Raw genomic sequence first — 20,544 nt, 5'->3', positions numbered from 1 at the left:
GAAAGAGAATAAATATGAATGCTCACTGCAATAAGACTGAAGCAAAGGGAAAGAATGTGAGAAAGTTAATATGAATAAAGAGCCTACTAGGTGCCAGAAATTGACAAACATAGTACTTTTTAAAAAAATGTCACTTGTACATTTTGAAGTAGAACGTATTACTCCTACTTTCTGGATGCAGGAAAAGGCTTGGTCTCAAAAGTTAGGCAGTTTTTCAAAGGTTACCCAAATGCAAAATGGTAGAGTCAGGATTTGAACCCAGATTTTAAAATTTCAGATTCCATGATATGTCTTCTCAATGGAGCTGGCTTGTTGGTTGCTACAAAGAAAACTGTGAGCAAAACAACCCCACGTTCTATGACTCTCTTTATCCACTTCCTCCTCTTCATGTAATTCCAGATTCACCGTCTCTTACCAGGACTATTATAACAGGCCCCTAAGTCTCCCTATGCCAACCCATACTCCACAGAGATTATTCTAAAACCCAAATGTGGCCTCCTCACTGCTGTCCAAAATTAATTAATGGTTCCTTAGTCTGCATTACAAGGCCTTGCAAATCCTGCTTCTCCAACCTCATATATCACACATCTCAACTATCCTGAACTTTCTGCTATTTCCTTATATGTCCCTTCAACTTCCCGTCTCTTGGTCTTTATTTCAGCTGTTCTCTCAGCCTGTGATGCAATAACTTCCCTGATTCTACGTGGTCAATGCTATCCATTCTTCCAGCCCCAGCTCACATGCACCTCTCCCAAGTACACTGGCTGTCAGAGACCACAACCTCCTCAAAATTCCCATGCCTTCATTATGAGGCAAATCACCCTCTACCCCAGGATAACTGGCTGCTTACATGTTTATCTTCAATGCTGGGCAAAGCTCTTTCAATCTGAGCCACAAGATTTCAAATTTCAGCCACACTACTGCCATTATGAAGAATACACAAGAATATACAAGTGGGGACTCTGTAGCCAGATAGCTGTGTTAGACACATGGTTCTGCCATTTACTGATCAGATGACTTTGAATAAGTCATTTAGACTTTCTGTCTTTGCTTCCTTATATGTAAAACGGGGATACTATAGTACTTACCTTAGAGGGTACCATATTGTGAAGGTTCAAAAAGTTAGTGGACATAAAAGTCCTAACACAAGACAAGGTAGGTAGAAACAGCTTGATGAATGGTCGATGATGACTGTGATTAGCAGGCAGAGGCCATGTCATTGCTATGTCCTTGGCTAAGAGCGACAGATGTTTACATGAAGGATTGACTCCATCCATTCAGCCTGCGACATCCTTTACTGACCTTGGTGTTTGCTGAATTGAGGACCTACTAGATGGCATTAGAGTTTAGAATTTAGAATTCCTTAAGATTCTAAAACCAGTCCTGTGCTTGGACCCCTGACAATTTTAACTTTCTATAATCATGGGAACTATATTAGGGATGGGTTCAAGGAATAATAGAAGGAAAAAAAAAGAAGGTGGGGAGGCACCTCTTCTTATGTCAGATGTTTGGGGAAAACAATGCCCAATTTGTCACATTTCCTGTCCAAAGGGCTACTGGGAGACGCCCCAGAGAACAGTGAGATGCAAGCAGCTACAGGGTGGGCAGGACGATCAGCCAATCAAGAGTCTTCTTCAAGGCCCTCCCCGATGAAGACCTACTAAAGGACCATCTCATATGTCCCAGGTATGCACTTGATATTGAGCACCTGCTGTGTGCGGGACATTCTATGCCTGGGAGCTCTGCATGCATTAACTATCTCCGTTTCACAATGAAACTCTAACGTAGGAAGTAGCAATACCCTCACCTTACGGATGTGAAAATGGAGACCCAGGGAAAATAAGTAGCTTGTACAGCCAGAAAAGGTCTGAAATTTGAATTGATCCCAGGACGGTCTGACTCAAAACCCAAGACTCTTAGCCCCTCAGATACCCAAGGTGATCAAGGGCACGTGTATGCCTGGATCTAGGATATGAGAGCAACCAGGGGCTATAGTGGAGTCAGAGTCCTGATCCGGCCCAGCTCTGGCGCTGGCTCTCTGAGTGATGAGGGCAGGGCCCACGTCCTCCCTGAGCTTCAGTTTCTCCTAAAGAGAGAGAAGGTTTAGGTCAATGATGCCTGAGGCCTCAAGCTCTATTCTGTTGTGATTCAAATGGGGAAGCAGAATAGGGTTGTTGGCACATGGGGGAGTCTGTCCTTGGGGTAAAGGAGAACAGCGCAGGAAAAAATATTTTAAAAATCTGCCAGAAATCTGGATTCCGTCTTGCCTCTGAGTTTCTACGCATCATTCATGGTGACTCCCTGCAGTCTGAGAACACATTTCCCATGATGGCCTCAAGACTGTGAACAGCAATGGCCTCCTTCACAGATGGAAGTTTGAGTCGCGGGTGAGAGTCAGGGTTGGTTGTGCAGGTGGCCCCCCAGCACGCAGTGACAGACCCACCGCCAAGAGAGTGGGAGCGGGGAAAAGCTAGGAGGCCTAGCTTCTAGCCTGGGTCTATACCTATCTTTGAGAGTTCCTGGAGTCCTAGAAAGTCAGCAAAGAAAGGGACCTCTCCATCCAATGCCCTCACTGTAACAAGGGAGAAACTGAACTTTAGAAGGAGGAAGCTCTTTACCCAAGACCCCTGGCTGTGGGCAGCAAAGCCGGGTCCAGGGCCTCCTGTGGCTCACGACCCCACCCCAGGGGTCTCTCCTTATGCCGAGCTATCTCCGTTTGTACCCCATAATGAGGCAACTCTAAAGTAGAAGTGGGGGTCAAGCCCTGCTGGAAAGAGCCCTGGCTTAGGTGTCAGGGCCCCTATGTGTTAATCTTGGCTCTGCCTTGACTTTGAAGCCCCTGCATCTCTCAGGACCTTGGCTTCCTCATCTATACAGCGAGAGGTTGATCTAGACTAGAAATTCTACCTTAATGACCTGCAGGGTAATTGTGTGCTACAGAATGGGTTTATGTGGCCAATTTTAAGTTGGTTACCAGCAGGTACTAATTAAGAGATTTCACTTAAACACTTAGATTTGTGGCTTGGAAGAGTCTTCAGCATTGGGTCTACATTCTCCCATATTCGTGATTAGCTGGAGCTAAGTATTCTCTGCTCCATTTGTAGTTTACCACAGTCCCTACTGCTCCCTATTATCAAGCATCTGACCATGGTGTCCCAAATTGTCACTTGCAAGTCCCTCCTTACAAAGCCCAGCTGAAAGTTTGCCTCATCCCCCTCAGCATTCTGCTGCCCCGAGCATGGGGCCCTCACGGCCCCACGAGGTTGCCGCGGCACTGAGGGCCATGTTTCCTGATAGTGACCCGAAGTCGGCCTCCCTCACAGCCTTTCACCCCATCCTGACCTCTGGGGTCAGAGTGAACACACTTGTGCCCTCTGACACCTGCGTAGCTCTACAGAAGGTTGAAGACCAGGGACCGTCCTCCTGTGTCTTCTTTTATTTTGAATAAACAGTCTGGGTCTCTCAAATATCTCTCAGGGACATCATTCCTAGGGCCTTCGGCGGCCTTCGTCCTCTCCTCTGGACAGTGTTCGGATGCCTGGTCTTCTCCTCGCAAATCAACTCTTCCCTGCGGCCACGAAGCTCGTTCATACCATGCCCCAGGAACACTTCCCATGCTCCTCCGGGGCTCCAACCTGGCTGACGAGGCCGCGCCCGCCTCCGTAGCTGCATCTCTCCCACTTCCCCCTCGCTCTCCACACTCTAGCGATACTCTCTGCCGCAACATGCTGTCTCTCATCACGCAGGCTTCTCACAATCTGCCATCTGTCTCAAACCTTTGTCATCCCTGTATTAGTTCCCGCGGGCTGCCATGACAGATTACCACAAACGTGGTGACTTAACACAACTGAAATGTATTCTCCCATAGTTTCTGAGGCCAGAAGTCTGAAATCAAGGTGTCCCCAGGGCCAGGCTTGCTCGGAAGGCTCTTGAAAAGAATCCTCCCTGGCCTCCTCCAGCTTCTGATGGCATTCGGGGTTCCTTGGCTTGTGGCAGCATCGCTCCAATCTCTGCCTCTGTCTTCACCTGGCCTTCTCTCTCTGTGTGTCTTTCTGGGTCCTCTCCTCTTCTTAGAGTGACATCAGTCACTATACTGGGTTTAGGGACCAACCTAATGCAGCGTGATCTCATTTGGATCCTTAACGCATTACATTTACAAAGACTCTATGTCCAAATAAGGTCACATTCTGAGGTTTGGGTTAGATACGAATTGGGTCGGGAGTGGGGATGTGGGGGAGACGCTATCAAGCCCAGTGCACCGCCTGCCTCACTTCCTCAGGAAGACTTGGCAGTAGACCTGGCTAGGTCAACGGCCCTTCCTTGGTGTTCCGTCAGACCCCGGGCTTCCCCATCAGGGCGTGATGTGAAATCTCATGCAACTTCCCGGTCTCTTCTGTCTTCCCACCACAACTGTGAGCGACGTGAGGGCAGAGAACTTGCTTGGCTTGGTTAGTCTCACACCCTAAGTGCCTAGCTCAGTGTGAGGCACATGGGTGATACCCCCAAATATGTCCCTGGGTTCCTGATCACGCTGTACTGCATGTAGTCAGCTATTAAGAACAGGAAAAGCTGTTTCCGGAACTGTGCTGAACTCATGATGCTCTGCTTTGGCCCAGGGTATGCCCCACTCGGGGCACTATTTGTTGGATCCCCAAATGTGTGAGGACTTCACCCCTCTCTTGTACCTGTACCAGATGGCCTCCCTGACTCGCAACTCAACCTAGCCTAATCTCCATATCACGGTCAGAGTTGTCACCATAAAACACAGTTTTAAATATAGATCATCCCTCCTCAGAAGCCCCTCCTGGCTCCCCTTGGCCTATGGGATAAAGTGCAGCTTCTATGCCCGGCCTTCGAGGCCTAGCTCTTCCGTCCAGCCTCGGCTCCCATCCCTCCACCCTCCACAAGTTCACATGAGCACTCTGTGCCCTGTCCCTCTGGAACCCTGGCTGGCGTCCCATTCCTGGATGAAATCCTGACGCAGTTTGAGGAAAGAAACAGCCTGCCTGAGAGTCCCCAGCAGGTTTTAGGAGCCTCACTGTCTGTCGGCTGAAAAACAGGGTTATTTTTCCTCTACGAGTCTCTCTTGGCTTGGGATGCACGGCTGTGTTTGCTTCTGGCCTGAGGACAGCTCTTCCCCTCTCTGGGGCCCCAACTGTGCACTTTGGAGAGGTCAGCATGACCTGATGCAATTGAGTCTGAAGTCACTAGGCTGCCCCCTCACCCCCACCCCCTGACCAACAGGGTAGGACACTGTGGCCAGGGCAAGTTCACAGTCTACCTAGAGTCTGGGGACATTAGAGGCCACTGGCTCTGCTGAGCTCTGGGACCCTTGGCCACACCCAACTGGCTGTTCACCTCAGAGTCAGATAATAGGCCCAGACTTTTGTACTTAGGCACAGTGTGTGTGTGGGAAGGGGGGACACACAGGAGGATGGGAGAAGGAGGGAGGGCCTGAGACCAAAGAATTCAGAGACGAAGAAGGGACAGGAAAATCAAGAAAAGGAGGCAGAGACAGATGTATTGAGAGCAAGTAGAAGAGAAATACAGACATAAACAGAGATAGACAGATGGGAATTCAGAGTGACATCGAGAGGGAGGCGGCGTCTGTGACCAAGACAGAGAGAGGACAAGAAAGTAAAAGGAAAGACAGAGGGGGAAAAAAAGAAGAGTTGGAAACGATTTTAAAAATGAACAAAAGGGGAAGAAAAGGAGAGATGTTAGAAAAACAGGAGGGAATGCAGGAAAAGAGGGAGGGAGGGAGAAAGAGAAGGAGGGAGAGAAGGAGGGAGGGAGGGAGGACTGAAGAGAATAAAAAGGACTGAGAAAGTTTCGCAGTGGGTTTCACAGGAATTGTCAGGCCCATCCTGGCTTCTTTCCCTGGTGTGTCCTAGATGAACCTTGGGCCTCAGCCTCGGCTCGCCTTGGTCCAGAGGCTGCAGCCCAGGCCCCTGGTCAGCATGGACGCTTCCTCTATGCATATCTCTTTTCTCCAAGGAGCTGAAAGTCCCCTCAGAAGCTGGTCTGGTCACACTGGGGACTTGGCTCAGGAGGCCCACTAAACAGACTGGGTCACTGAAACTGAAAAAGAGAAGTATCGAGCCTTAAGCTGAATGGAGCTTTTTGCCCAAGTCAAATGCCTCTCCCTCCAGTTGCCGGGGGCCTAAGTCCATCTTCTTGCTTTCATTATCTCTTGAGATGCCTAGCCTCTGAAATCATGAACCGGTCCTTTGAGATGGACCCATTCGATCCCTCTTCTTCTAATGGAGGCCTCCAAAGTGGAAACATCTTGCCCAAGGCCACATAGCTGCTGAGGGCCAGAGGCAAGATAATCCTCAGGTCTCTAGCTTCACGAAGTCTGGGCAAGCACTTTTAAAACCCAGCCCTGAAGGGCTCCTGATGACTTTCATGCTGTTTCCAGTAAAGTCTGTGCTGATTCTTGGCGCAAAGAGAGGAAATGAAAAGGGTAGGGTAGGAATGTAAATAAAGGGAAACTTTGGGATTTCATCTAATATATAATTATAGTATCCGTGGTGGTGGCCCTGGCTGTTTCTGAGATGTGCTGCCCAGGCCGTGCCCAGGCAGGGGGGTGTCCTGGGGGTGATGAGGAAGCCAGCAATGCTGTATCCAAGCTCCATGCCCCCTGGGCTTTTGGAGAAGCATCGTTGGGCTGGGAGCCTGGACTTGTTTGCAGAAACACATGGCGGTCTGTAGACTCTGGGAAACAACTCAGCAGATGAGAGAGCTAGGGATTCTGGGCATCTCAAAAATGGCACTGGGAATACAGTCCTAGGAAGAGCAGGGGGTCTTTGTACAGACTTGGGGCTCAACTGCCTGTGTGGCACTTGCCATGACCGTAGAGGCAGGACGAAGTCTGGAGTTCACTGGTAGCCGTGTAGCTGCCAGGACTGAAAATCTGTTTTCCATATTGTTTTCAATGCATCTGGGCATGGATCTTTGCACAAGAGATCCCTTCAAATGGCTTCTACCCCTTGACCTCATCATTTCTATATGTCACGTCCTTCTCATAATCTAGTGTGACCATTTCAAGCTCAGGCTCTGGAAATAAATGGGCTGAGTTCAAAACTGGTTTCTCCACTTACGAGTTTTGAGTCTCTGTTCAGCTGTCTCACCTCTCTGAGTTTTAGTAGCCTAACTTGCTGGATAAAAATGCTAGTAATGGCCTTAGAGAGCTGTTTTGAAGATTAAATTAGATCTGACTTATAAGTGATAGAGAGACAGACATAGAGACACAGAGAGATAGAGCTAGATCTAGAGATAGGGTACTAGACCACGGCCTGGAAGGCAGTGGCTGCCCTCTGAGAATATGGTGAGAAGGTGAGTTGGAGGTGTGAGTGAGTGAAGGGGAGCAGTGCCTCCAGATTTCAGCACTGACTTGGAAATTTGTTCAAATCATTCAACAACTATTTACTGGATTCTCTGCTGGCATCTGGCCCTTTTCTAGGCACCAGGGATACACGATATAAAAGGCGGACACCGAGCCTGCTCTATGCAGCTGACAGTCTGATGAGAAAAAACAGACAACTAACAAGTAAACAGATACTAAATCGATACAGCTTTAGTAAGTTCCATGGCTTCGTGTGTCTCTGTGTGTCGCAGGAGGGATCTACTATAGATAATGTAGTCCAAGGAGGCCTCTCTAAGTAGATGGCATTTAATCACGGACCTGAAAATGAACAAGGAACCAATCATGGGAAGAGCCAGGAGAGGGTCGCCTGGGGAAAGGGAACAGTAGAAGCAAAGACCTTGAGGAAGAAAGAGACTGGTACATTTCTAGCAAGTGTGCCCAGGGAGCCATGAGAACAGGGGCCAGTGTCCGAGACAAAGGCTTAACTTGCTGTCCACTGGAAAGCTGAGAACAAAGCAGTGTCCAGCGGCAGCCCCAGGCACAACTGCTTAGGTAAAGTATGTAATCACAGACAGTCATAACTGGGGCTATCTCTCTCCCTCCCTCTATTTATCAAGTACTGACGATGAGTTAGACACTGCCTTGTGTTCTTTACATGCTTCAGGCCATTGAAGCCTCACCGTCCTATGAAATAGGTCGTTACAATGCTATTGTACAGATGAAAAAACTGAAACAGAGAGGTTAAGAAATCTGTCCGAGGCCAATGAATGGGTAGGTGTTGGAGCCAACTTCCGATTTCAAAGGCCTAATTGAAAACTACGCATGTGCTGCAGGGAGCGGGGAGAGGCACATGGATTCAAAACGTCCAATTGCACCTCAGGTTGCTGCTCTCTGACAAAGAGGAGTCGCAATAATCCTTCGTGTGCATATGATGAAAATGTAAAAGCCCTTTCTCATCTGCTCTCCCACTAAATCTTTGCAACAACTTGGGGAGGTGCATTAACCATCTCCATTTTATGGATGAGATTAATTCGTTCCATTCTACAGACAAGAAAGATGAGGTGTGAAGTGCCTTCCCCAGGTCTGCAGGCTGCAACCTGGGCCTTCCCATCCCCGGTTGGTTTTCCCATTGCAAACGGGGTTGCTTGCAGGAAGGAGGCCCTCTTCCAATCTTCCACTCACAGTCTCACCAGGTACTGCTGACAACTCCGCATGTGTCAGTGGACAGGACAGTGACGGTCCGTGGGGGGCAGGGAAAGGAAGGTGGGCGTTAGAGTCGGCGTGGGTATGAATCTCAGCTTTACCTCTTCTTGACATGTGACTTTGGGCAAAATGTTTACTACTTTAAGCCTCAGTTTTCTCATCTGAGAAATGGGAGATGATGATGATGATGACAGTGATGATGGTGATGATGATGATAATAGCACTACCAGATACATAGGGTTAGGGTGAGGATTAAATGAGAGAGCACATGTGACATGCTCCACAAGTTTCCTGGCATGTAGTGAATGCTCAATAAATTATTATTGTCACTACTACTACTATTTATCCAGCAGGTACAGAGGCTTGGGACTTTGGCGTGGTGTCTGCACCCCTACCTCAGTTTACCTGTCTTTGAGCTCACTGAGATTAAACTTTTCCATTTCACAGATGAGAACATCAAGGCCAGAGGAGGTGGAGGGAACTGGCCCCAGGTGTCAGTGGGACCGAGTGAGAAAACTGCTGTCTGATCCTGACCTCAGGCTCTCTCTTCCCGATGCCTTCCCTTCTCCAGGGCCTTGGTGTTCCTTTTGCTCCTCTACTCACACTCTACCCACCCCTGCTAAGAAGGAGCACTCCCCCTGAACCTCTGGTCCCACCGCGAGATTTGGCACGTGGCTGCAGTACCCAGGTTCCCTTGGCACTCCCTTCGTAGAACTGAGGCCAGGGGGGTGACGGCGGGCCTGGGGCAAGCCTCCGAACATGTGGGAATGAGTCCCCCACCCCAGGAATCAGGCCTGGCTGCTGCTGCGTGTTTGCTCAGGACCCTTTGGCAGTCATCCATGATTAGAAAAAGGCAAGGCGGCCAAGACAAGACAGAGGCTAATTACCTTGGGTAATAGGAAACTGGGGAGCAGCAACAAGAAGGGCGTCTAGGCCTCTGGCCAGGCCAGGGTAGGGACTACGGATGCCCAGCCCAGCCGGGCCTGACCCTCCTACCCTGAGAGGAGATTCCTGCTTAGGGTCACCCATAGGCGCCAACAACCCAAGGGTGCAAGAGCTGGCCCCCCGGTCACACCTTCTGCGGACCCTCGCCCTCTACTGCTCTTTGTTTGTTTTCATTCAGAAAGCAAAACAAGTGAAACAAACAAGGAAATTCAATTTAGACAGGGGTCGAGTGCTGATGGTTCTATTTTGTTACACCAGGGTGAGCTTAGGACAGAAAATCAGCCTTGACTTTCACTCCTCCAATTGGTCTCTGTGGCGCTGTGTAAAATTACATGGACAGAGGGGCTGAAAAAGCAATTCGCTTTTCTAGGTGGGGTGGAGAGAGGGCGTGGGGATGGAAGGGGGCCAGATGGTGGGGGGAGGGGGAGAGAAGGGGGACACGAGAGCAAAACTCAAAGAGGAAATAAGACAGAGAAACTGAGAGACACAGAAACATAAATTAAGAGAATAACAAATAGAAAGGAAAAGAAAGACTAATTGGGGGTATGGCAGAGACAGACAAAACCCGTGAGCTACGTAGAAAACACACAGAGAGGGAATAAAAGGCAAGGAGAGATGGACAGAGATGCAGAGGGGCAAAACAGGAGTGAGAGGCTTAGAAAAGTCGGAAGGGACGGAGCTCGGGAGGAGAAGAGAGCGAACGAGAAGCAATCCCATGGCAAAAGGACACATCCCCGGAGCTCTCAAGCTGGGGTTGAGCTGATGCCCCTTCGTTTTGAAGATGCTGAAATTTCAGAACAAAAAGCGGACGTGAACGTTTAGCCCAAGGTCCCAGAGGCAGAAGTGGCGGCAGTGGTATATGAATCCAGAGGTCCTGCCTGAGAGGCTGATCCTCCACACCTGTGCCCCCTGAATCCTTCCACCGTGTCTCCTGACAGCCCAGATGAGGGGTTTAGTGCCCGACTGCACTTCATTAAAACACGGGGTTCTGGACCCATGCTCAATTTTCATCTTATTTTTCCCCCAAAGATCCTGGATGGTCATTCTCTCCCGGGTTAGTGGGATTCCAACCTGTCTCACAGAGAATAGCAACTCCAGGATTGTCCCTGGAAGAGACACTGACAACCAATGACTGAAGAAGGAAGAAGAAAGTAACTGACATTTCCTGCGGGCCTCCTATAGGCCAGGCGTTCTCGGTCACCCTGTTTGTGAAGTTTCTCGCTTGATGCTCTTCTCTATAACCCTATGGGATAGAAACCATTACCAGCCCCCTTTTTCCAGAGGACGAAACCACTGCATAGAGTGGTAAAAAATGACTTTCCCCAGGGCAGGTTGTGAGTGCGGGGCGGAATCAGGAAGTGTCCCCCGTTCAGCTTGTCCCCAGAGCCTGTGCTCATTCTGCTGCCACACACGCCCCTTTGGCCCCGGGAGGAATAAAACTAATTTTGGTAAGGAACGAGCAAGGAGAAAAGGAGAAACCCTAAGAACTGACACTGAAACTATTTTAAAACTTGAGACCAAGTCGGTCAGACTTCACGGGAGGAGAGCCGCCATTGGGATGAGAGACTGGTCCAAATGACACCCTGGCTTCGTGTCAGAGCAGCCCAGATCCCAGGGCCATTAAGACAATCAATTTCAAAAATAAAAAAATAAAAAAAAATAAAGAAGTGCTCAGAGTCAGGGACAACAAGCATATGACAAGCACGCTTTCAGGACAGAAGAAGAAAAAAGGTTCTTACTTCTAGAGGCAGGAATGGGCTGCAGTGGGGGGCATCAGGCAGGGAGGGAAAGTAGAGGCTAAGGAAAATGTCCATCACTTTCAAAGGATGACAGCTGATTGCTCAGTTCTCAGTGTTAATTGCTTTTTGGATGCCATAAAACATTTCACCGCTTCCTACATATTGGGTCTCTAGGAGTCCAGCCTGGCTAACGCCAAGTCCCTACAATGTCACACTAGTTGAGTCTCAGTGGATAGGAACCCCCTGCCAGGGCTGCGTCCCTCTCTGCTAAAGGCTATCTCTCCCAGCAGTTGGAGAACAGAGGAGGAGGGAGTTGATATTTATTATCATAACAAGGGCAACAAGAGCAATAGTGATAATAGTTGACACTTCTTGTGCTCCTGCTGGAAGCTCATCACCACGTATAGAGCTTTTGTGTATTATCCCATCAAAACCTCTCCAGGTCCCAGTGAGCTAGATGTTGTATTATCCCAATTCTTACAGAGGAGGAAAAAGAGGCTCAGAAGGTTAAGAAGCTCATTCAGTGTCACACAGTTGATAAAGCACAGGGCAAAGATTTGAACCCAGATCTGTCTATGGGCTGTCTCCGGTCTATGCCCTTAATAAGCAACTGAGGAAACCAGACACCATAAAAATCTTTCAAAAATGCTACTTTGTTCATATAATCATAGTTTTTAGAGTTAGGGCCTTATAGCTCTTATTCTAGTCACCTACTTATATTTTACAGATGCAGTGACCCTAAAGCTCAAAGGGTCGGTGTCAGCACTCACTAATTCAGAAGATTTAGAGTCATTCTCTCAAGATTTAAATCCCAAGTTGTCATTTCAAGCCTGAAGCAAATGCTACCACCTCAGTGGAGTCTGACCAGATGGCCCACTGGGAGAGATCTGAAAGCCCATTATACTTTGGGGATTCCATGCCTAGAGCTCTCACTGTCCCCGACTGAGTTTTGACATTCTGTGTGAAATAAGACTTGGGCCCCAACATCTGTGAGACAGTCAGTGGAAGAATCAGAATCAGAAGACTCGATTTCCAGCTTACAGTGATGTCCTCGATTTTAGTGCATGGATGTGTTGGGTGTCACCAATGAGGCTGAATATACCAAGTGTTCAAAAGAACACCACGGTCTTTAAAATTTCCTGGTCTTCCAGGGGAAGTGGGGATGGGATGTGTATTGGGGGTAAGGGAGATTCAGGGATTGCAGAGGAGCTAATATTTATTGAGCACATACTTAAGATACTTTGCTACTGTGTTTCTTGTTTAGTTCTCATGTGACTCTACAACCTAGGTTTTATTATTTCTACTTTACTGAGGTTCACAGATACAGCAACTTACTTAAGGTCACATGACTAAAAATGTCACAGCCAGATTTGAATCCACAATTTGTGGCCTTTCATACCACCATTAGGTTATAAGTTATCTGGGGCTAGAACCTTCGTGTCAGTCACATACATACTTGCATTCCCTAGCACAGAACCAAGACATGGGCGATCCTCAGATAAGTAAATAAGTGAATAAGTAAAGGAGTGAGGAATGAGTAAATAAAAATACAAATGAATGGGAGAATCGATGAATAAATAAGTGAATGATTGATGGAGTATAAAATGCACGAATAGATAGATGAATGAATGGGACGCATGGATGGATTAAAAGAAGAGGAAGAAAGAGAGGGATGCATGGAGGAATGGATGATTGATTGAGTAGATGGATATGTGAATGGATCACTGAGTGAGTGAATAAAAGAAAAAAACTGAATGAGCTGAATAACTAATCATTGTGATAATAATGTTCATCTTATTAACAACTGCAGCTTTCTGGGTTGGTACAAAGGTGGTCTATAGTTTCATAATTAGGGTACATGAAGAGAACTGGTCTCTAGAACTTACGCTATAGTTTATGATGGCTGCATCCAGATGTGGCAACACTCATTGAGATGGGAAACAAAAGAAAAATAAGTGCTTTTCCCCTCTGAGATTAATAGATGAGTCTCACAATGACTTCCTTTTGCAGCTCTAGAAGTTTCGATGCAATGACTCTAATGTACTCTGTGAAGAAGTGATAATGGTGCTATTTCTAAGGGACTGGCTGAATCTATTACTAAAAAATTTTTTAATGCATACTTTAGATATACTAATATAATGCTTTTTTGAGGCGATATCATGAAACTGAGAAAAGAACACAAGGCAGGGACTCTTGTCACAGCCCTCCTTGCTAACTTGCCACTTCCCCTCTCTGGGCTACAGATCCCTCACCAGTAGTGGCATGGTTTTGAGTTCTCGCCTCCCCGGGCCCTTCAGCATTAACCACGGATGATTCACTATGGCCACATATCTGCAACGGAAACTTCTAAACCTTATCATCTCAAGATGCACACACAGGCTGGCCTATGGAACATTTGGTTGGCCTGACCAGATTATTCATGCCTTGCCTCTCAGACTTAAAACCGTCCTGTCTGCTTCGCACTCCCCATGCACCCAGCACGTCTTACTTGTAGAGACCGTCGGGCTCCAGACACTTGAAGATCACGGAGTAGATACTGACTTCAGGGACCTCTCCATGGCTTCGACCAGCTGCCACACAAGATGTGCCCAGGCCAGAGAGTAAGTCGTCGGCAAAACTCAGGAATTCACCTGGAAGGAGATAAAGAAAGATGAGCTTCCTAGCTTGGGCCTTGGTGAGTAGACATTCTTGCTGTTGTCCAAACCCATCAAGCATTTGAAAACCATTATCAGGGAGGATTAGTGGACAGAATAAGCACAAGATATGAAAATGACACAGGTTAGTATACAGCTCTGGTGACTGTTTAATCTATGCCTGAATTTTCTCAACAGTAAAATGGGGATGCTAAGACCTACCTTTGTAAGATCATAGCAAGGCTCAATTGAGATAAATTATTATGCAATAAAAATGAATGAAGAGGCAACAGGGAGACAGTGCTTTCTGTTCAGAGTAACTGTTCTGGCCTCTCACTGTCACTGACTTCCTCTTAACTGCCTGAGCAAGTCCATTCTGCCTTGGAATTGAATTTTCCTTCCTTGTGTAATGAAGGAGCTGAACTGAGGATATAAAATAGGTTTCATGCCACGTGGTCACTCTTATGCACTGGCTCTGATTTATGGCGTGTTATGTTGAGATGGACAGAGACCTGGTCCAGCTAAGAAGGTAAGAATTCCATGACTGATTAGTGATGAAGGGCATGGGACAGAAAGGAACAATGGAAGAACAAGTGCCCTGGACTCCATGATTTCTGAGTCACCTTTAGATTTTAGAAAGTGGCTGAAGTTTACTAGGGAGGAGTATTGAAGAATAGATGAAGACTAGAGAGAAGGATTGAATGTTTGGAATCCCGAGGTCCTGTTTTAGCTCTGTTAATAATTTGCTGTAGAGCTTTAGGCAACTAAATTCCCATCTCTGAGCCTTAGTTTTCTCCTCTGTAAAATGGAGGTGTGAATATCACTACTAGAATTTTTGAAAAAATTAAATAAAAGTACAGATGTGCACAAAGATTAAATCATGAGGACAGGCATTGTAGCACTATTTAAACTTGCAAAAATTTAGAAACTAAATGTTCAATAATATAGAAACAGCAATATCAATTATACTTTAATGATGCAATGGAATATTTTATAGCCATTAAAAAGGATACTGTGAAAAAATATGAAGTTATATGACAGGATATTCATGACATATTAAGTTTATAAACAGGTTACACTATTAGAGAATAATCTAATTTTGGGTGGAAATTTTACATGTGTACCTATTTAGAAAGAGAAGGAAAAAATATAGCAAATGCATAGTAATGGCTTTGTCTGGAAAGTGAGATAATGGGTATTTTTCCTCTCTTACTTTTGCTTATCTCTATTTTTTTAAATTATCTACAATGAATACATACTGCTTTTGTAATGAGGAAAACAATCAATAAAAAATACTTAAAAATAGATCAGGTAAATGAGCCAGACTAAATGGTCTCTGAGTTCCCTTCCAATTCTAAAATTGGATGATTTAGGAGCAAAACAGGCATGTGAGGTATTTTATGCCACACACTATGAGATGATATGACACCTCCCAACTGTTGATTCCTTGTTCTCCATAATGCCTGATATGGAGTGTCTCACATTTTCCACTTGCTTATATTGTTAGTAACAAACAAAAGGAGGACATCTATTCGACTATATCTTCTCTACTTGGGCTTAAGGATAATCCAGTATAATGGAACCATCATGAGACAATAATGCTGGCCAACTGTCTGAGAAGACTGAGACCCAGAGAAGCCACATGGCACTTCTCTCCCAGGGAACTGGGTGGGCAGAATATGCAGGTGGCTTCCTGTTAGTCTTTCAAAGAAAAGTTCATTCTTTACCCACAAGCGAATCATGTAACACTTGTCCGACTGAACTGTCTGGATGGCTGGGATTCAGGTGAACAACAGTTCTATAACATATTGGTCCCTGTGGTCCAATACAGCAGATATGATGGGTAGTGTTTTTGTTTCTCACTTTTTAAAAGGACAACAGACAGTTCCTAGCCTTGATATGCACATGCCAGAGGGAGTGTCTGGATGAGGCTGTCGGTGACATGCATGTTCAGCGGCTATTGCCAGACAGACTTGGGACCGAATTCTATTTCCACCATTTATTGCAAGTCCCTTAACCTCTCAAAGTCTCAGTTTTCCTTTCTGTAACAAGGGACCAATAACTCTTTTATTAGTTTGGACTCTAGAAAGAAAAGCTGGAACTAGGAAGAAATTCTTTGTCTAGAACCAGAAGTTTTGCTAAAAAATAAAGAGGTAAATGCAATCCATTTCATCACAGATTTTGGCATCCCCTATGTCTTCTGTAGGCCTCTTTCTTTCACAATAAAATCACAAATCAACAGTGTGTCTCTTTCCAAAAGGTACCGAAGCACAGCAATGTATGGGGTGAAACATGAAAAAAGCTGGGTGGGTGGGGGGGCATGGGATTATTCACTGAATGGAGCGAGGGCTTTGTTTCTCTTGGTTTCTCAGGATTCTATGTCTGGCTGCTCCCATTTGTTTTCTTTGAGCTTGGATCCATGTCTGTCTGCTTTTCAATTTGTTTCCAGATAGCCAGTGAGAGAGTTGGCCCTTCACAAGGGAATTCAGTAAGCTTGTGGCCTGTACTAATTAATTGTCTTCAAGCCAAAAGATGGTTGACATTAATTTTCAAATGGGCATAGCTTCCCAGACATTTCCATGCATTTCAGAACAATTTAGACCATGGATAAAAGCCCCAGAAATATCGGCACGCAGTTCTAAGGTTTATAGGTGTAGTTCAAGTGAAGAAACTGGATAATGTGGGGTATATGACCAGTCATATCAAGGACATTATAAGGATAGCCTGGGTCCAATTCGATCTGGGACTATCCATACGTAAAGACCTTCAAATGAAAAGAAGTAAAAGGAAGGAAACTGACATACGGTACCAAACTTTTTTTCCCCCATTTAATCTGCATAGAATTTAATTCTAATGAGTTAAATTTTAGCATCTCCATGGTAAAGCTGAGGTTAAATTCAGGAATTTAGGAAGAGACAGAGGTGAGATTTGAACTCATATCCTCCTAACTCCAAAGCCATACCTTTTCTTTTATACTATGCTGCCTCCTAGAGAAAGTTTAAAAAAATGATAGTGTTAGAAAGCAAGCTTTCTCAATTCTGTTCAATTTGTGACTGAATGCATGCCACTCTCTTAGGTCTATGGGCTTAGGGAATGAAACAATAAAAGAAATGGTCCCCGACCCTGTACACCTTGTAATCTGACAATAGGAATGGCTGTTAAATATAAGAACGGACCGGACCCATAAAGTAAATGGTAATATTGCTTTTCTTGGCTCTCCATTCCAGAAGGTTTACATGCAACCTCGATGGAGGTGGGTGAATGAAGTAGCCTCTCACTGCCCTTCCTCACCTGGCGGAGGGGGATAAGAAAGGCCTGGGGGCTTCTCAGTGCACAAACGCAAGTCAATGCAATTCGACACGTGTATTGTGGTTCCAGAATATCACATACTCCGTGTTTGGCAGAGGTACAACTGACTGAACGGTGGTATAGTGCGGTGGTTAAGAAGCTGGGCTCTGAGTTTAAACTGCCTAGGATTAAATCCTGGTACACCTCCACTTACAGCTTGCTTTGGATGGATTCTATTTTCTCATATGTAAAATGGGTATGATAATAGTATCTAACTTACAGTGTTGTTGTGAATATCATATAAAATATAGTATATACTGTTTACAAGCCAATTAGCAGAATCTCTGGCATAGAGTAAGAACTCAAAAGATAAATCAACTGTCATTATGGTTTTTGTTATTATTGTTGTTATAACCGAGGAGAGAGATAAGGACCCTTAGAGATTATTTTTTTTTTGTCCAGCCTACTCCTTTTTCCAGGTGGCAAAATCGAAGCCCAGAGAAGGAAAGTGGTCATATGCAAAGTGAGAGGAACAAAAGCTTGATCTCTTAACTCCTATAGCTAATGAGATCATTCATATCAGCCAGCCTAGGAGATAAAATCATTGAGAACTGAAGACCTTCCAAAATCACCCAGGAGCCCTTGCTTCTCAGTTTCTGACCAACTTTATTAAACATGAATTTGAACTCTATTTCCTGGGCATTTAGTATGTGCCAGGCACTGTGCTAGGCACATGCTTCCACCATGCCATCTTCTTAAACTTGGAATCTCTGAGAAAGATGGAAAGCCCAGGAGGACAGAAGGGATTCAGAGGTTTCCAATATGTAATATAGTCTAACAGTGACTTGTAAATAAGAATATCCAGAACTCCAGGGGTAAGAAGGAATGGCAAGTCTGTCTGCTCTACACCCACAACTAACCTTCAACCAGACCCACTCCGCTTTGATCTATTTTATATACTGATGGTCCACGTTTTATTTAGGTTGGGGAAAAAACTGTTTTAAAAAGCTTGTTTTATTGCTCAAAATGTTTGAATCCTAAAACCCTGCCACATTCCCTGATAGAAATACAGAGTCTCAGGAATGTTGCACCCCCATTCAAGCCTCAGTAACAACTCTGGGGCAGAATCCAGAACAACATAGCTCTTTTGCCTCTGAAGTCCATGTGCCTTAAACTAGGACACTCTGCTTAGGCTACCTCTGTCCCCTCCTCCCTGGTTCACTGCTATGGGAGAACCCTCCCGGATCTGGGTTGCTGCTGCTGCCTCACCCATGCCCGTCCAAGACTCTAACATTCTTTTCCTGTTTTTCTTTCCTTGAAAACAGATAGGGAGTTGGGAGTCGCTGTACAGGAATGTGCCTGTTCCCCATTATGGCTCTTCTGGGGCTGTAACCCGAGTGGGCTCAGGCCAGACCCCCACACATTTCTTTATCCACTCAGACTCGAGCCTTGCTCTCATTATGAGCCACAGAAAAGGTCAATCACAATTCTGCTGAAGCTTCAGAGCCGACCCAACAAAGCACAGAGCGATTTTGCAAAAGGCCCCACCCCCTACCTCAGTTCTCTCTCTCCTGCCCCTTTCATCACTCCCTCAATCCTCTTCATCCTCTTTCCTTCTCTCTCTCTTTCTCCCCTCACCCTCTCCTTTCTGATCGAGGTCACAGTCAAAGCCGGCCACAAGAGCAAATTGAAAACAGGTTGGGAAAAAAAGCAGCAAAGAAATTCCAAAATGGAAGGGGCGGGAGCAGTGAGTGAGTTAGCCCAGGTGGGGGGAAAGGTCCCCGGCTCAGGACTCCACACTCTTTTCAGGAAAAGCCAAGGGGATTTAGAGGCCACCCTGGGCCCACCTCTCTCTAAACTGCAGATGCTCCCTGCTGTGGTGCCCGGGGAGAAGCTGGACTCTGTATTACCCCACCTTTCCTTTACCTGCGCAAATGAAGGAATTCATTCTGAGACCTTGTCAGTGACAAAACGCATCTTGGAGGGCCTCACACCTATCAGCTGCAGTTGATACATTTCTTTCAAAACATGATGCTATTTTAAATGGGAAAAAAAAAAAACATCGAGTGTTGGTAATCACCTTTATCATAATGACAGAGCGAGGCAGGGGGGAGGGGGTTGGTTTGGCGGGGGCAGAAGAGACCCGGTTTGGAAGCCAGACTCCACCACTTTATGAACTATATTATCTACGAATGGATGATTAAACTCTCAGAGACTGTTGCTTCATCTGAAAAGTACATGGTCGTCAGCGAACTGGGCAGGGAAGGAACACGATAACATACGTGGTACACCTGCTACAGGGGTGGCCTACCGATGTCTGTGCCCCTGCACGCTTGTAACCTCTCTCCCATCAGGTCTCATCGATTTGTCTCATAAATTTTTAGTGGTCAAAGTCAGCTGCTTTTAGATACAGTGGATGTGGATGATTCCTAACTCCTTAGAACCCTCCCCACTTTTTTTTTTTTTGGCAAAAGGAGGTAATTTTAAAAAGAAGGAAGAAAAGAAGGAAGGGAGGGAAGAAGCAAGGAAAGAAAATAGAAGAATGAAAAGGGAAAGGAGATGTTTATTTAACTCTTATTATATGGCATTAGCAGTGACTATAAGTTTTGACTATAAGTCTTGACTATAAGTTTTACTTATATTGTCTTGATTAAACATTCAAACCAACCCTGTCTCTATTAATAGTCAATTCAACCTAATGAGTTAGGTTAATTGAGCGTTTACGAATAAAAAAGATAGGTTCAAGGAAGGTTAAACAACTTTCCTAACCAGATCCTCCTGGGAAAGGTAAAGGCTAGAACCAGGATTTGAGATCCGAAGACTGTGCTTCTTCCTGCTGCACATTGACCTGCAGACTGTGAGATGCTTTCAGCAGTAGCTGTGTTTCGGTCACCTCTGTGGCACCAGAACCCAGCATAAGGCTGGGCTACAAGATATCTGTCGAATTCTTTGAAACTGAACTTCAGTGGTTGAAGTCTGATCCACTCCATCTTCCCAACACCAGAGCCTGGCATCCGAACTCTGCTTTAGGAAAGCCAGCCTGCCTCCTGTGTGAACTCTTTCGGAAGTGCACTAGGCTCCCACAGTACAGGAGAGAAGGGGCTCTCAGGAAAATGAGCCCTCTCAGAAAGACATCGGTGGTCTTGCAAATATCTACTGAGAGCATCTATGTGTCAGGCATTGTGCCAAGGGACTTCTGGCTCATCCCCATGCCAGTCCTCGAGTGGACATCTGTTGGTCTTACCTGCTCGAAACCTATCCTCCTACTAATAGCACTCCGGTTTCCCACTGGGAAACCATCTCTCTTCAAATTTCAGTCAACATGATTGAGGTGGTACTAAGGCCTCCTCTCTCCTCCAGAGATAGA

At 46.0% G+C, this 20,544-nt stretch overlaps 1 protein-coding gene across 1 annotated transcript in view; it reads right to left on the bottom strand.

Annotated features, from left to right (window-relative positions):
* The window catches only part of ASTN2 (astrotactin 2), a 787,984-nt gene that overhangs the window by 38,101 nt on the left and 729,339 nt on the right, over positions 1-20,544 (bottom strand). The window contains exon 21 of the mRNA XM_025050436.1: positions 13,745-13,886. Coding sequence (XP_024906204.1) covers positions 13,745-13,886 — 142 coding nt within the window. The remainder of the gene's footprint in view (positions 1-13,744; positions 13,887-20,544) is intronic.

The sequence above is a fragment of the Pteropus alecto genome, unplaced genomic scaffold, assembly GCF_000325575.1.
Source record: "Pteropus alecto unplaced genomic scaffold, ASM32557v1 scaffold226, whole genome shotgun sequence".
Taxonomy (NCBI): Eukaryota; Metazoa; Chordata; class Mammalia; order Chiroptera; family Pteropodidae; genus Pteropus; species Pteropus alecto.
Note: the sequence above shows the minus strand (reverse complement) of the source record. Positions and strands in the feature narration are given on the sequence as shown.